Source organism: Apteryx rowi, unplaced genomic scaffold, assembly GCF_003343035.1.
Source record: "Apteryx rowi isolate R43461 unplaced genomic scaffold, aptRow1 scaffold_589, whole genome shotgun sequence".
NCBI classification, from domain to species: Eukaryota; Metazoa; Chordata; class Aves; order Apterygiformes; family Apterygidae; genus Apteryx; species Apteryx rowi.
The window spans coordinates 403,856-422,337 of NW_020450859.1; the positions used below are offsets into that span (position 1 = coordinate 403,856).

An 18,482-nucleotide genomic window follows, 5' to 3' on the forward strand; every position below is an offset into this window, starting at 1 on the left:
GGCTTGCAGCGACTACTCTTTCTAAAGAAAGTGTCAGGGATCTGACATGTTCTGGATTTCCCACATCTGGTGCTTGTGAACAGAAGAGATGAAAAAGTCATGCATGATACCTCCAGCTCAGCTGGGATCTACCCATCTAATTCACCATTATGCACTCTAGAAGTTGATCTGCATGCACAGCAGATCCACAGCAGCCTGAAGGCATTAAACTTTCTATTCATGTCAGTCAGTTCTGCTTCTTTGTGCACGCTTCATGTTCGCTGGGCATGCAATGCAACTGCATTAATCCAGAATTTCGAAACTCTGATCTCCAGATACCTAGAGATTACCACTTAAAGCAGTTTATTGCACAAAGCAGAAAAAAATGGAAGCTATAATAAACTATTTAGTTTTTAGGTACCTTAGGCTCCAGAAAGTTATATTAAAAATCTCTTTACCTAAGGATTACACAAATAAACTTCAGTGTGAGCCAGCACACTGACTGATAGAGCACTATTCTCCAGGCCTTTTTGTACCTTCACAGTTGGCATTAGAGGACATGAATTTTCATCAGTCTTTGTAGCACAGTGTCAACTCTGCAGGTTAGGGATTGCTTAAATATGAAGACCAATTCAGACACTGATCAGACTGTAAAGTGGTGGACAATCCATTTTCAGCACTCTTTAATTTTCACTTTTTAAGTGAGTCGATCTTAGTTTCTCTATTATTACTCCCCACGCACCCTACCTTCAAACCAGTAAGAACAGCCCCAAAGTCTCACGGTCAAAGCAGATTATAAAGTTTTCTGCTTCAAATTACTGCATCTGCTAGTACAACATGCAATAAATACTTATTTCTGGATCTTAAGGTGTTCCCAAAGAGATATGATGGTGCACAATGAATAAAATATAATGACTGAAACAGTGAAAACAACTTTTTGACTCCTTACAAAAAGTAAAGATGTTTAAACGAAGCTATGGCTCACTATGATATACAGAATGGAAAAATAAGACTTTTCATTTTCTTTCAGGCATCTTGATTCGGCTGACAAGAGGATCTATTTTAGTGCTAACTCCTCCCCACAGCCAAAAAAATTTATTCAGAATGGAAGAAAATGCAAATGAGAATGAATGTAAAATCCCTTCCATAAAATGAAATGCTCCGATAGCTCAATGAACATAATTATATACTTCAATAAAACCAGCCATAGGAATATGATTCTAACATAATGTATGCATTTTACATTTATATTAAAATCTAATATATTTTGATTTTATTTTAATATGATGCATTTCCATTTTAATTGTGCAAATATTCAGTTCATTTTTTTCATCCATAGATGAAAACCTATGACAATTTTTAGAGAACAGCACTGTGTATGATATAAGCTATGTACAATTTAATATGCATTTCAGAATTTCTCACTGGGTTCTTATCTCAGTTAAAAATACACTAATGTGTCACTGAAAGGAAAAAAAAAATAGAAATTCTCTCTCCTTGACTGAAGAATATGATTAACGTGGAACAGAATGGAAACTCCAAGAGTTATTGCTATACTTTATTTGCCAACAAAATTATATGAACACTCCTACTTTACTATCTTTTCCACTAAAAATTATAAAAATATTTTACTTCCTTAGGTAAGTCCTAACTAATATAAAGAATTTTGTATAATAAAGTAATGCAATTATGATATGAAATATGTAAAATGAGATAAAGAATACTGATAGAATAAGAACAAGTCCTGAACTAAGATTGATGAGGAAATATATTAAGCTTATACAGTCTTTAAAATGCTTCAGATTACAGTTTTATATTATTCTACACTACACTGTATTCTAAGTTATATGTATCTCAAATCTCTCTAATTTGAAAAAGTCCTACTTAAAAATAAAGTAAATATGTTTAAACTGTATGTTTTATAAGTAATGTATAATTACATTAATGATAAATTATTTTTCTTATTCTAACTTCTATGTATTCGTACTGTATTTGTTTTACACCGACATTGAGGTCAAGATAATAAAACTTGAATTATCAAGGGAAAATAATGACACAACATGTCAATGGACAAATATCAATTATGGAAGTAAACATGAATAATAAAACAGAGAACACTAAAGAATTGCAGAAATTGCAATCAACAAAATAAATACAAGGAAGAGGTGTGCAGCATGAAGTTGACAGGAATGTATAAAGAGCAATATTTCAGTTGAACCGTTACCACAGTTCATTTCTTCAAATCAGTACGATATATAAAAACAGTTCACATAAACATAATTGTAAGAAAGCTCTATCAGCATGTGTACTTATTTCCACAATTATGCTGTTATAAGTAATGAATATGTAATCTAAAGGAAAAATCTATAGCCAACATCAAATATTATATTGGCATTGTAGGATTTTCATTAAAAGCCTGAAAGGAGAATTCAAGAAGGCTGGTCAGCTTTTCACTTCCATGGCTGGTTCTAGGGCTCAGAGTCAATGCGCATTCCTGTTCAATTAACATGCAAAACAGCCTCTTCGCTGTTGAGGAAACTGGTATTTAAACAGAAGGAAAATCATATGCTACCTCCATATATCTGCTGATAAAGTCAGCAAATGAAGAACTTCTTTAGCTAAGAATTACGGGTAAAAAAAATATTTTTATGACTTCAGACATCCTAAAAGCTTCGTACAGTGACCACTCTTGCCACATACCACAGACTCCCACAAAACCTAATCTCATTTCAGGAATTCCCCAGGAAGTGCATAGCATCAGTAAAGGAGTCATCAGTAAAGAGACATCAGTAAAGGAGATTCAACACACATTTCACTTAAAGGATGACAATGATGGTACAGTTAGGGCACCAGGGAGAGATTTCAAAACTCTGCTTTTACTTCCTGTTCTTCTCGGCTTCTTTTGTAGTCTTTAAAAACACAACACACTGCACCTCAATTCTCTTCTATAAGACCAGAAAGCAGCATAGCGTTTTATCTTACCAAATACTGAAAGAATTTAGGAGAAGCTAGAATAAGGTATATCAGTTAATACAAGTGTGTCCATATGTGTGTGTATATATATATGTATATATATATACATATAAAAAATATGTTAAAAAGAAAACATTGAGAAAAGACTAGTTGGCTTCTTTTCCATGCAACTTATTCTCTTAGTAACTTATTTAGTAGCCTTTCCATACCTTTTGTATGTTTTGCACATCTCATAGATGCGCATCAGACTAACATGGATTTTCTCCAAAAGAATTCCCCTTCTTGTCAGCTGAACCCCACTAGCACAGCTTTGTATAGGAGAAGGGCTCACAGTAGCCACTTTAATACATAAATATAATATGGTCTTGGAAAAAAAAGCTACATCTCCTACTCTAGTCTTTTGTAGTTATTTTAGAGGGATAATGAATAGGGATAGCTACAGAAAAGTGTGCATGACTCAGATTTTTTTTTTCCCCTCTCACCCTTCTAATCAAATTGGACTGGACTATTGGACAAAAACTGATCTCCTTTCCCACGACTTCTTTGAAGCAAGTTCTAAATTTACATTTCGGTGTTACACTAATAAGCATCTCTTGGAACGTTACTGATCATTTTTGTCAAAAATAACTTATAAATATATGCTTATAAATGATCTTACTTTTACTCCCAAATAAAATATATTCATTTTCTTTCCCTTCAGACTCACACCATTATATTTCTGGTTTTCACTCATGACATTAAAAAAAAAAAAAAAACTGAGGACCTATGCACATTGATTTCTTACTAAACTCTGTAAAAGCAGCTCTTCAGAAAATTTCTTCCCATGTAATCCTTTCCTCTTCCTGCTCCTCTTCTAAGTAAAAACTATAGAATTTGGGATGTATGAGTGTTTTCTATCAAACCTTTAAAAAGATTATATCAAATAATCACATATCAGTTCTCTATCATTCCCTGAATCTTTAAAACAAAAAAGAGAACTGAATAACTCCATTTTAAATCCTTTCATTTTGAAAAGAGAGTTTTTTTAGCAACCTATTTAATTCCTCTCTCTTTTAACTTTGTATTATGTTTTGGGTCTGTTTACAGAGAACAAACCTTAAAAATCCTTCTCGCTCCTACCGTCATAAACCCTCCTGTAAAACACAGCAATGGGAAATACTGGCTTAATAAGAAACATCCAGTAGCAACTTTTTTTCTCTCTCCAAAACATTTTTTCCTGGTTTCTACTAAGATATCATATTAAGCCAGGTATCAAAAAGCATGAGACAAGGTGTGTGATAGATAAGTGTTTTAAAAGAAGAAAGGGGAAAGGAATAGGGAAATGAAAACAGTTTGGTAAGAAAGTTGGATAAAACAGAAGAGCTGAAAAGTCTGGGAAAGCAAACAGACTGGAGACATCAGGAAGATGAATAAAACAGACTTTTCTGAAAAACAAATAATTAAGGAAAAAGATCAAACCTGTATCTATACTTTAATCCCCAAACTGAACGCATATCCATAGCAATACGATTACAACATTACAAATGTTTGGAGATATTTCTGCTTTTTAGATGGAGAAGTTCAAAGTAGTGAAGTATGTTGGAATCCAACGTTCTAGTGAAAATAAATGGCCTTGCAGACCCTAAAGGAAGCACTGAGTCACTGGCAGCACTTCTACCCAATGGCCGGAGTCACCTGTTAGGAAGATTCTTCTGCTACTGTTTGGGGCTGAGTTCGTTAAGCAAAATTACCCTCCAACCTTTACATCTTTATTTCAGACTCATTTTTCTGTATTTTATGTGTATATTAAAATTCATGCATTATAAACTGTCCCAGTGCTCTGGTCACATTGCTTACATTTTGTACTTGTTCGTGTCTATAGGATGAAGGTCTTACTTTAGAAATTCCTTTCTGATGGATATTGTCTTACAATACAGGATTTCTGAATGTTATATTGTAATTAAGTCTTAAGAATCATTCAATCTTTTCCTGCCTGTGACTGTCCTGATGTATAGAAAATGCCACCTTCCCACTCTGTGCATATTCTTTGCAAATGTCCAGTTTGTCAAAACAAAAAACACAGTACTTCACTTCTTCATTTTTCAACACCAGAAACTGAACAACAGTGGAGTTCCTCCATGGTTCATCACTGCTTAATAAAAAGATTTAGCTAAACTTGATGGCCCTTAATTGAAAAAAGAAAGGATTGCTATTGTAAATCTTTCATACTGAGTTTTTCTCATGTGATAGGAGTTAATTCTAATTTATCTCTGGGGTAACAGGCCAGCTGCACTAAAATGAAGAACAAAACTCCAGTGAGCTAACCGGAAATATTTCATTTTCAAGACACTTCCTACTTCTTCAGCAGAATTAAGGAATTTATAAAAATTATTTACTCACTTTGTAAAATTAATTTCATTCACTTTGTGGTCTCTTTAAAATCCACAGAAGTGTAATGTTGTGTCAGAAAAAGTGAGAATCAGACTTAATTATATTTTGTGCTCATAGACCAAGGAGTCTTCTCAATGATATGAGTGAATACAATCCTCCACTAAATTGAYATTTATTTTATTCCTTCTCTGCTTCTATCTCAAGATTAATTTAGAAACCCTTGTACCATGACCTATTTCCACTGAAATCATAGGTAAGACTCCCATTATTCTCAGTGGTAATTAGGAAGCATGTGTATTTAAAATGAACATATATTTTTAGACAGTATTGATATGCTCGGAAAGCATCCAGTAGAACCACTCCTAAAAAATCTCTCATCATCCTTGCATACATTGAAATAAAAATTCCACAGCCCTAAGGAAGAAAAGATGCAGCTGATATGACTTGTAACACAATTCAAAAGCACTAATAGCACTACTAAACACTGAATTCTGAGTGTATGAGACACTGAGAGTAGAAAAGACCAAAAATGACAGGTTGTTTTCTACTAAAGTAATTATAATCAGTCCCACAGTACTTACTAGAAACTGTGCGGTAGTATCCACAGTAATGCTGGGTGTTTGGAACTTCTCAAAATAAATGCCTGAAAGTAAGTGTTTATGTGTCTCCTTTTGTTCCCCCTCTTCCGAGCAGAGGAAGAGATGCACTTTCCTGAGCTTGAACCTTTGGTTCCGGCACAACAAAGGATCCAAAAGGTGCTACACTTCTCTTCTAGGTATCCTATCTTTATAGATTTTTCTTGAACCGATCAAGTTACAACTTGAAAGCAGTTAAACTCTTCATCCTTCATCTAATCCTTCCTCCTAACAGAAGCCCTCATTGTTCCAATAATAAGAAAAATTCTTCTCATTTATTTCCCTAAAATAGCCACCTATGTATTACATACCCATTTGCATTTGTTTAAGTTCTCCACGGACTGGCATTTTCCCTGAAACATTTATCCCTTCATTCTGTCTTGCACTTTTCTATTGTAAGGTGGGATGATCAGAACAATGTAAAGCCATTACAGTTCGTTTATTCATCTGATTCAGTCCAAACTCTTGTTACTGAGGGAACGCAATCACGTACAGTGTTCCACATAAGATCTCACTACTGTCTTATGCAGTGATATTTGTATTTCCCTTCATCTAATGGAAATATTTCACTGAATGCTTTTAGATTCCTTTCTCCTTTCTTCAACCACCAGATTAGAAAGTCTTTCTCCTGTCTGTCACTTCCAGCTAAAAGGTCAGAGACAAAATTCTTCAGGCAGCCCTTGACACACCATACAATTATTCTTTAAGTCCAAGTAGGGAGTACAGCAGACTAATTTCCATCTAACAAACAGTTTAGTTTTAGATAGAGACCTCTGGTTTCCTCTCTATTACACTTGGAAAAAATCAGTTTAGTATCCCAAAAAATATTATTAATGTTTACTGATTCTGCAAGATCTTACTCACAGAACAACCATACTGAAGCCAACAACTGGACTTTATTCTATGGTTATCATTTTGCATCAATGACAACATATCATAAGACATAGCACTATTCTGATCTCACTAGCAATTTTCTCAAAAAAGTCTACAGTGAGGACTATATGTATTGTACATTTTTACCATTTAAAGCATATACATATGTGATTTAGCATGTTTTCGTAAATTATATTTAGTATATTAACTTTTATCATTTCAAGAGTGAATCATCTGCATAGATTTGGAAGCATAATTCTTAAGGTATGTTTAATAATACAAAATAATTCTGTATTTCCAGAATAGAAACTATTCTGGAAACAATAGAAACTATTGTTTAATATCTATCAAATTGAGAAAAAAATTATGAAAGGAATTTACATAAACTTCTTAAGTAGCTCTTATAAATGGTTCTATAGGAATTTAATATGCAGGACAAGATAAGCAGGTTATATACTTTCGGACATATTTCACTGTCAAAGACAGCCTAAAATATTTCAATGGAAAACACAGGAAATTCAACAGAAATATCTGTAGAACATATGCCCATAATGGAAATTTCTTCCAGTCAATTAATGATAGTCTCACATTCACAAACATTCCTTCAAAATACGACTACATCTTTCTGATGAGGAAATTATATGGAAGACCATTAGAAGTTATTTAATTATGGTCAATTTGACATGTTTTCACAGCCAGCGTAAGCATGCTCTCAAATATTGATGACTACCAAGCAGAAATGGTAATTTTGTACTCAATATATGAATATCCACTCCAATAGCATACACATGTATAGTGTTATATAGGTATGATACAATCAAATCACGTTTAGAGAATGCTAGCAAAATCGAGGCTTTAAATGTGGCATGAGGGAATGAACTACACACAGAACTAGATTTGGGCTTTGTTCTCTAGTAAGCTCTATAAAAGAAAGATTGATTTTATTTGTATATGTGTTGTGCCGCATTTTGGTAGTACTTTAGTATATAGGAGAGAAGCACCATGACATTATTTTAGCAGAATCTTGGTGTCTCACTCACTTTTCCTCTAATGCAATGTTTTGTACTTTAATGTAACAAACCGATTCAGAAATGTGTGCCTTATATACACATTAGATTAAAGGGCAGGTCGGAGAAGAAAAGGACAGCAGGAAAAGAGTGGAGAGGGCACTGTAGTCCAATGATAACAAACAGGAGATAGAAGAAACTGCATGTATATCACTGCCAAATTACTTCACTCTCATATATTTACATTAGAAGAGATTCTAACAGACCTCATATACTCCCTCATAACTGACAATAAGCCTTTTTTCTCTGTTTTAACTTGATCAAAGGTGCTCTTAAGAAAATCCCTAGTCACCTAACAACGACACCAAATTCTGTTAATTTACACCAGTTGATATCCACCAAACTACTTCACATCTAAATTGACAAAAATACAACCGGAACATAAGTACCTATTTAATAATTTCTGTTTCATATGCAAACCAACTACAGTGTTCACTCTTTAAAGTTACCATATTTAAATGACATCATGTTTTCAAATTCTGCAGGGTTGCAGCTCTGCTAGTTTCAATAGGTGTAACCTCTTCATTTAAGTAAATGAAGCTACATTAATTTATGCTAGGTATCTAGGAGTTTCCAGCAGGAAAACAGATTCCAAGCTAAAGAAGTCTTTGCAAAATTTCAACCATATAATGAGATATCTGCAAATTTCTTGTCTATAAAAGATGTGCCTCTTCAATGTATTTGTGTTTATAAGTTATTCTTGCGCAACAGATTAACATGGAACAACAGACTAGCACATAATAACAAATAGTATTTGATAACATTCACCTACAACATTAATCTACTCCTTACATGAACTTCAAGTTGTTTGTGGAAGTAAAGCCATATGTCATGCAATTTATTTGTGAATGTCTATTCAGGTTACATTAAGACACTCCAACATTGCGGTCTCTTAGCTGGAATTTCAGGCATTGTCAGTTACCTTTAAATACAGTAAATCATTCTTGTTTATATTCCAAATGTTGCCCATTATTAGTATTTTCACATATGGACTAAATTATCTGAATACAGGAATATGTCCAATCTTTAGCTTTAATACTAAATACTTTCCAGTGAATTCCCTACTGTTCTAACTTTGCTTTATTCACTAACTTTATGTATAAAAAAGCAAAACAGTTGCTGAAGATTTAAGCAGAAGGGAGATTTGCATCACTGGTTAGTTTAGAAGAAAACAGCTATTTATAAAGTACATTTTTTATGCTATGGTTGATTATATCTAAATATATATGCAGCACCGGGGAATATTTTTATTCTCAATTCTCTAAACTTTATCAGATCTCACTAACACTTGGCTTGATCATGAAATATAATCATATAAGCTACAGAAAGAAAAATTAAAGAAAATTCCTTGATCTTTTCCTTTGCCTTCTTACAATTTAAATTAATTTAAACTACTCTGACAGTATTATTCTTAGTTTCCTTTTCCATCTATCTGCCCCACTAGAACTCAGTTTTAACCAGATTTAATCCCTTTCCCACCTGGTTCAATTACACTTCCTGAATTTGCAGCTGACTTTCACTTTTAGTTTATACGAAATATTTTTCCATAACTACATGGGCACAAGTAAAATAATATCCAATACCTCTATGAGTAACAACTGCAAGTTCTTTAGTTCTTTCTATCTGCTCAGCATTTCTTGGTCCTCTTCTTGGGCTTTGTAAGACTGCTTGATGAAGGGAGAGTGCTTCCTTGGAAGTGGCCGATTCCAGAATTGATTTTCTTAGATTCATAGCTTGCACTTGTTGCTCTTCAGAAGGTTGTCTATGGATGGTCACTGCAGTGACACTGGATACAGTAACATCAGCAGATGTGCTAGCAACAGTAATAGCACCAGTAGTGGCCGCAATACGCTCCTCTAACTCACCAGTGGAGGCAGTTTTGATCAAAGTGGAAGAACCTGTGGGACACACAGTAGCACTGGATGCTAACTTTTTCTTTTGAATTGTGGTTTCCTGATCATCCTAAGAGATTAAATTTCCCTCTGTTTAACATAGTAAAGACAACTGACATGAAAAGAGGAAAGTCAATATTGCTTTATTTAAAAATTCAAAGTAATCAGAACATTTCTTAATGCTAGTGAACATTTTGTAACTATAGTGATATTACACATTTAGTTTTAAATATTCTTCCAGAACTACAGTACGGTATTACCTTGTTTACCAATTAGAATGACAGCACGTAATTGCCACTCCTACAAATTGAGTCCTGAAAACAGTATGCCTAGAGCAAAATATACAGCTATGTAATTAAATGGGGCCCCAAGAGCAGAACAATGATAAACACCCTAGCCAAGAGTGATACAGCAGCATTATACAGCAACCTACATAGTGGGCGAAGCTTTGGTACTCCAGCAGCTAATGAGACCACCAAATAAATTCATACTTTCCATTCTTTCCAGCAAAGCTTGACAGAGCCCGAAACACTCACAAAAGCGTTTAGACTTGATACAAAGGCACAGGTAAATGGATAGTAAAAGGTGCACACTTTAACAAAATAACATCTATGCATAATTTTCTGTATTTTATGTTGGACAGAGGCTTCAATGAATGTGCTGCATTTTTATTTCCCTGCAAAAGACCAGATCATTTTATTCTCCCCCCCCAAAAAAAACAAAAAACAAAAAACAAAAACACAAAACCCACCCCACAAAATTTGTCTATGCTTTGCTTGAGAAAATATTTCTAAGCTACACTTCTAACTCATGTAATAACTGAATTATATAAGCCACAAAGGACTTTTATATTTTATTATCCTTGTTCCTACCATTGCCCATCCCCCAGACTTGGCCGCAGATGTTTGGAGGCCACATCTCCCATCTGTAAGAACATCTAGTGCAGCGGCAACTCCATCTTGACTGGAATTGATAAATGACTGGGCAATGCATAATAAAATGAATAATAAAAAATTACCATACACGAAGTTGATGTAACAACTATACTACCTTACACTAGTATCTTTAAAATATAGCTGTTTCATTCCATGATAATTAAGGGCCTCTTCAATAGTTTTTCAAGCAATAATATGCCATACTTCTGCTTTTGCTCCTTAGCTGTCTTCTCACAGGCTTTTAGAGTTGTTCTTTAAGTGTAATAGGTGATGACAGGATAGAAACAATACAAYTTTTATGCAAAGTTAGAAGAATCAATACACTAAAAAATAGAAATTAGACTACTAGTGGAATTTGCCTGTATACAGCACCTTTCATGCATGAGGCATATCAGCTCTCTTCACAAAATTATCAAATGTACTGCATAAGGAAATGGAACAGAACCTAAATGTTAAAAATACACAGTCTTGATAATAGTCTGTTTTATTTRCTGCAGAAATTTTAGGCTGAAAATGTTTTTCTCTTTTGCTATACTATTAAAAACTGTTACCATAAAAAATATTTAAGTGTCAAAAAGACAACAAATATGGCTGCTATATACATAGTATATATTATTTTTGCTATCATATACTTAATGTCTTAATATCTGTTCTGCAGTACAGCATTTCTAAATCAGGCAGTGGTAGTTCACACTGCATGGCTGAATAGCCTTATAAGCACCGGATAACACCTCAGGTTTATCTGTGGAAGACAGAACCATGGACCTTCCGGTAGAGAAGAAAAACTCCTAAACTAAAAACTACTTACTGGCCCATGATGACAGCAACATAAGTAACTAAAATAGAACTTGACATATGTTTTATTATTTATTTCAGAATAAAAGGAAGAAAATAGTCACAACTCTGAATAATATCAAAAGACTATCCTATTTATGATTCAGGATACAATAAATTGTGACAGACTGATATCAAGATTAAAGCATAGAAAATACAAGGGCGTGACCAAAAGATATTTTGGAACATGATAATGTTGACTAAAAAAAATAAGGAAACAAAATTTATTGCATGTTACATAACTATTGCTTTAAAAGTAAAATCTGTGAGGACACATCTTTGTCATGCAAGCAAATGTACAAAAACAGGCAGTGACCAGCTCCCAGTATCAAGCTCAAAGCAAAATTATATTCAGGAGCTGAGTCATATGACATGTTATGTTCTAGCACTTTAAAGATGTACAGTGCTTTAAAGAAAAATGAAAAGTTAAGAGAAAGTCCATCTAAAAAGAAGCAAGCAAGAAAAAAGCAATACAAATACCACTCACTTAAAGCTTCAAAGCTTATACACCGAAAACTGCTGTACCACTTTACTACAAACACAACCTTCAAGCAAAACACCTAACTTGTTAGGCTGCCACATCCATTTACACTGCAAAAAAGGACTTAGGCAGAAAATCAGCAAAATGGGAACAGAGTGTGGTCTGACTTACACAGAAGATTTAAGGACAAAATAAATGTTCCATGTGAACAATCTGGCAACTGTAAGCTACTACAGAAAACAGATACATTGATATTTACCTAAATATCATTTATAATTTATAAAAGCATGAACTTCAGATTCTTAATATTGTAGGAAAGTTGAGGCCAGTTGCAACACCTGTGGTGTACGGGCAATACAGCATACTCTCCACCTCAGTCACTCACAGCCATACGGTCACATTTCAGCTAGTCAAAGAGAACTATTTGAAAAACAGTAATTTCTGATATTACATGACAGGGGAAAAAAACAAACATTATTCACCCTAAATATTCTGGTAAAAAATGACAAATTTGCAATGAGAAATAGTAAAAAGAAAGAAGAAAGGAAAACTGACTCTTGCTTTTCGATAAAGGTCAATCAACAATTTTCCATCAGCTGAAGCCAACTCAGAGATAGGTCATCGCTTCCTAATTCACAATTAGCAACTGAGGCAATGTGAGGCTTGAGGAACTGCCAGGCTGCTGCACAGGAGGAAGCATTAAGGATGGGGAGGCAAGAAGGAGCAGTTCAGAAGAAAGGGAACCCGACAGACCCAGACCATCAGTCTGAGATCTACTAGACAGGAAAACCCTTTCTCTGAGTGAGTCTCTATGGCAAGAGAGCCGATTAAAGGCAGGAGAACTGGGGAGCCTCCATGTGTCAAATTAGACTGCTTAAGTAAGTGAGGAAGACTTTGAAGCAGTACTTACACATGAGAAGGGGTAACTACGTAAAAGGAGATCAAGCTGATGCTCCATGGAGCAACTCAGTTCAGAAATGAACCATTCTGAATGAACCATTACTCAAAAGTGTTGCAACTGCTAACACTTTGGATAATGCAAACATATGGAAGACCCACAGGCCTTTCTATTTATGTAGGAGTGGAGGTTGCTCGTGATTCTAGGATCACTTTTAGTCAAGAAAAGAGGCAAGGGCCTTTGACATTTGCCTGAGACAAAGCTCCAGAAATAGATTATGAATCTGTGCTAGAGGCACACAGTTTGCATACAAAATATGCTATAAATATACACAGGGTTCCTTTTGTAAACATATGATAGAAAATGAAATTTACCCCAGATAAACTCGTAGTGGAAGTTAATCTAATGAACCGACGTTGTACAAATAACCACTGAGGGGGAAAAAAATAACTTGGGGAGAGTATGAATACCTTTGCCCGCTCTGCAGAAGTTTTGACCGGGGAAAATTTTAAGGCAAAAAATAATAACCTAATACAATGGAAATAATTGTATTGAAAAGGATTTTCTTCTCATTTTAGAAGTTTGTGATCCAGAAAAGCTGCCATTAAAATGGGGAAAGCTAGAAGAACACATCTTTTCTCTCCACTCAGTAAGATATCTAAAATGTATTCACTTTAGGTTGTAAATGATGTGCCAATACTGAATTAAATTTTTATCTAACTTGCATTAAAAAATGTAGGTCTGAAAAAGGATAATCACATTCATCACAATAAAGTTTATATGTGCTGGAAAGCAGGATCAGGCAAATGGAGGTCTTTGAGATAAGATCTTAATTTTAATCTGTACACACTTTAGCAAGAAATTATTTTCTTAACCTAATTTAATTAATTTCAGACAAGACAACTTGAGTTTTATGCTCATTTTAGAAGCTTGAGCTCTATTCTCTGTTAGCATGTTGAGTTCAGTCCCAGGTTAAGCTGAGGGTTTCAGCTGTAGCTGCTATCTCTTATTAGCCAGAGTTGTTCAGCTTTCTACAGTTTGGTTAACATGCATTAGCACATGTTTTAAGAGTGGATTTGTCATAATTAACTACCATTAATTAATTACCATTCTTTATTGCAAGACATTATTGAAAATAATATCTTAGCAGGATGACAAATAGATGGGACTTTAAGAAAAAAGAATTAATCCACCTTATTATTATTTAAAGTGACAGTGTAAAATTACAAAATTACCATGCTTTCAGACATTAACCATCAACTGGGCTGAAAGAAACTTCTTCCATTTATAAATAAAGCTTTGACACAAAGTATGTTACTGTGACTTCTGTTATTACAAGCTGGCTGTTACTCTGTAATTCCACAGACTGAAAGCATGGATGTAGCCAGCAACTTGACTGACTTCAAAGCCTACTATTAAATATTTGCAACACAGCTAAAGAAGAATGATTCATAAAAAGTATTTAGCAAATATTTTAATGATTTGCTCTTTCTTCAGAGACAACTGATAAGCAACAGAGTGTTCTAACACAATTTACTTGTCCACTAGTTAGTAACACCATGCTAATTAGAAGTCAAACTGATCAAAAAAGAGCGAACATCCTACACTGCAAGATCAGTTCACATCAACTGAGTTTAAACCAAGTCTTCTCCATAGGATCATAGAACAATTCAGGGTGAAATGGATCTCAGGAGGTCTCTTGCCCTGTCTCCTGCTCAAAGCAGGATCAGACCTGAGGTTGCTCAGGGCTTCATCCACTCATGTCTTGAGAAAAACTCCAAGGACAGAGACTGCACAATCTCTCTGAATTTCATGAGGTTCTTCCAGCCTGTCTAGGTCCCTCTGAATGGCAGTCCTGCTCTCAAGTGTATTGACTGTTCCCTCCAATTTGGTGTTATCTGCAAACTTGATGAGAGTGCACTCTGTCACTGCTTCAAGATCACCGAAAAACTCCTTAAAGAGAGCTGGTTCCAGGACGGACACCTGCAGCACTCCACTTGTTACTGGCCTCAGCATGGCTCAGTAACCATCACCCTCTAAATGTATATGTTTTAATTTCAGCAATGGATGAACAACAGATGAAAATTGCCAGATCATCCACAAACTGATTCACACAAAACTGTAGAGTACAGCTGGATAACACCTGATAAATGGACTCTAAGGCTGCCATTCAGCAGGTATTTTCATCTATTTAATGTCTTGCTGATTAATTCCTAAGAATCAGACTGAGCTCAGAATGTCAGAGCAAATAAGAGATATTTGGCATCTTGTTTATTCAGGATAAATTCAAGGTGCAGGGCTATATTAGTCCTTGGGACACATATGATCCAAATACAGATCTCCCAAATGGAACCACAGGTCCTTAATGCAGATGATCCTAAAGGTTACTCTTTATAGATAAGTGCTAATGAAGTCAGCCTAGGATTTTTTCTGTGTATCTCAATAGCAAGAAGCAAGCTATTCTCCCTTTTTTACAATAGGTTCCTCTTACCTGAGAAAGAATTGTTGACAGTCTTAAATAAAAATAAAATTGCATATTTCACTGAAGGAAAAAAAAAGTGTTGGTTAAAAATTATATATGAGATTTTAGAAAAAGAGTAGTCAGTACATTCCATCTTCATTCTCTCTTCAGATGTTCAAGGACCTTCAGTCCTGGGCCTGTTTAGCCTAGAGAAGAGAAGGCTGAGAGGAGATCTTATTAACGTGTACAAGTATCTGAAGGGAGGGTGTCAAGAGGATGGGACCAGACTCTTTTCAGTGGTGCCCAGCGACAGGACACGAGGCAACGGGCACAAACTGAAACACAGACGCTTCCATCTGAACATGAGGAAAAACTTCTTCACTGTGAGGGTGACAGAGCACTGGMACAGGTTGCCCAGAGACATTGTGGCGTCTCCTTCTCTGGAGATATTCAAAACCCACCTGGATGTGATCCTGTGCAATGTGCTCTAGGTGACCCTGCTTGAGCAGGGGGGTTGGACTAGATGATCTCCAGAGGTCCCTTCCAACCTCAACCATTCTGTGATTCTGTGATTCAGTCAAAACTTATTTAGTATCCTTACTTTTAAAGCTTCCCATAGTTAACTAACTTTGTAGTGACCACTGCATCCCGTTAAGAGGATTTTTTTTCACTAATAAAGTATCTTAACTACCTGTTCTCTTTGACATTCACTATCATTAAATATCTGCTGCTTGCAGGACCTTCCAATAAAGCTACAAACCTAATGAGAAGGGTGTATTCTGGATCTGTTAAAAGAACTTTCAAGTTAATGTAAATACAACAATTTATTTGACTGTTTTAACAGATTCTTTTTAGATGTCGTTCCAGCCTTATTTTCATAAATCTCATTTTTTAATTCTTTATACATTTCTAATATTTGTATTTGCTGTTAAATCCACATTACAGTTTTGTTTCTGTTGATTTATAAAACAGGAATACAWAAGGAATGAATCTGAAAGTCAAATACACATCTGAGAATCTAAAAACCATATAAATGACTGATGCAAAGCATTCTTCTGACCAAATTGATTTTCAGTTCCCGACTGTTCAGGAATTAAATAAAACAGTGTGTTTCAAGAAATACACCAACAAAAATTATGGTTCAATACACATGTCAAGACTTCAGTTCAAACAGGCAACCATCACTGGATTTATCAAAATAGTAAATATTCCAAGAGCTGTCAAGACAGAATTTTAATATATGTAATTTGTGCTTCCTTTCATTTTCAGGTTGTCTGCAGTTTGCATAAATGGATTCAGAATTTAATTTTTATTTCTTTTTGATACCAGAAGGTACTGCTTTGCATTACTACATTTTCTTATGATTTATTTTACCTTCATTCTTTTCCCTCTCTCTTCTTTCGATCTCTCTACTGTTATTTCTTTCTCTTCTGTCTCCCTATCCTTTGTATTAATTTTGAATGTAAAGCTACTGCTGCAGTAAGAAATAGACCAAAACAGACTGAAAATAACAATTAAGCATCAACTAGAAATTTTCAGAGATACGGGACATACAGATCCTTGTCCTCCTTCAACACATATGCGTGCACATGTCTGTATGATTTTCCAGGTGCTTTTCTCAATTAACTTATTACCACCTAAAAATATTTGAACTAGACATTGAAAATAGGGTAAATCAATGTAGCTTCATTTTTTTCCAGTTCATACCACCTGAAAATCTGAATTTTGGCCCAGACAAAATCAACCTTCTAGCATTTGATGCTACAGAAATGTCAAACAGCTTATCTCCCTTCCACCAAACCCAGATCATAAACAGAGAACTGCCACTGTTTTGTTCTATGTGTAACTATTCATATAATAGATTTTATTCCAGTGAAATATATTTTTTTAATAGCACAATAATATGAAAACAAACAGTATAGAGTACACATGTGCATACTCTTCTTTTGGTTTGTTTTACTTCAGTGGAAAAATCCTTTTTGAAAGCCCTATTACTTTTATTTAAAAAAAAACAGATTAACAGTTTTAACACATAGCAGTATTTGAAAATGAGAAAACAGCGATTTGACATATTGCATGAAATACTTCTTTTGGAAAGGGTGATATAGTCATATGCTGCTTTCTCCTCAATGGAAATGCATATCAATGCAAGATAGATTTGCGGAATCCACAGTAATCATACAGAAGAACTTATAAATTCCTTGAGACTCTACTTCAAGAATATTATTAGAATCTATTTGATGAATAATAAAATGCCGGGGAAGAACAGTATTCACATTTATTGGCCTTATTAGTATTCATCTTACAAGAGAGACAAGTACCTTTACTTTATTTATCAACTAAAACGCCTTGCCAATAGTGGCTTGTATTACTATTTAATACTTTCATAATTTGCTCTGGAGAATCATGGTGCAACAGAAAGATGCATCTATTTAGCCTTTTTCAAGATAGTATAACAAGGAATAGGTAAATTTCAAAAATAATTACTATATAAGGTACAAACTATGTATATAGCAATGTACATAGCAACTCTACTGCAAAATGTTATCTGTTACATTGTATCCCACAAACTACTTAGGATGAAAGGAAAATGAATGCATTCCATACATTGTGCAATGCATTCCATACATTGTGCAGTCTGAAATATAGCCCACAGCGCTAGCTTGGACCATGCACCAAAATAGAATTTACTACTACACTCCTTCATGAAGGGCTTTTTAATGACTGGATTTTGGAGAGTTTTGGAAATCAACCTCTCCCAAGATTTTAAGCAGAAGAATCAAAAAACAATAGGAAAGAAATTGTAATTTTAATTTATTGTTGATATGTGTGCTATAACTTGCTTTTATGAAAAAAAAGAGTGAAAGCAATTTAAAAAAATATTGTAGAATATTATATGTACCTTTTCGAAAACTGCTACGGTGTGAACATATATCATGGAAATTTTATCAGAGGTTTCTGTGTTCTAACAAAGATTAAAGATTTTGATTTCTAATTCTGCTTTCATGCATCACCTTGGACATGCCACTTTCTTCTAGAGCTCTCACTTCTTATCAATAAAATGAAATTCAAACTTTCCTTTTG

At 34.5% G+C, this 18,482-nt stretch overlaps 1 protein-coding gene across 1 annotated transcript in view; it reads right to left on the reverse strand.

Moving 5' to 3' along the window:
• LOC112974075 (CUB and sushi domain-containing protein 3) overlaps window positions 1-18,482 on the reverse strand; it is a gene marked incomplete at its 3' end in the record, with an annotated part of 516,764 nt that overhangs the window by 403,216 nt on the left and 95,066 nt on the right. The window contains exon 5 of the mRNA XM_026082659.1: window positions 9,481-9,795. Within this exon, the coding sequence (XP_025938444.1) occupies window positions 9,481-9,795 (315 nt within the window). The remainder of the gene's footprint in view (window positions 1-9,480; window positions 9,796-18,482) is intronic.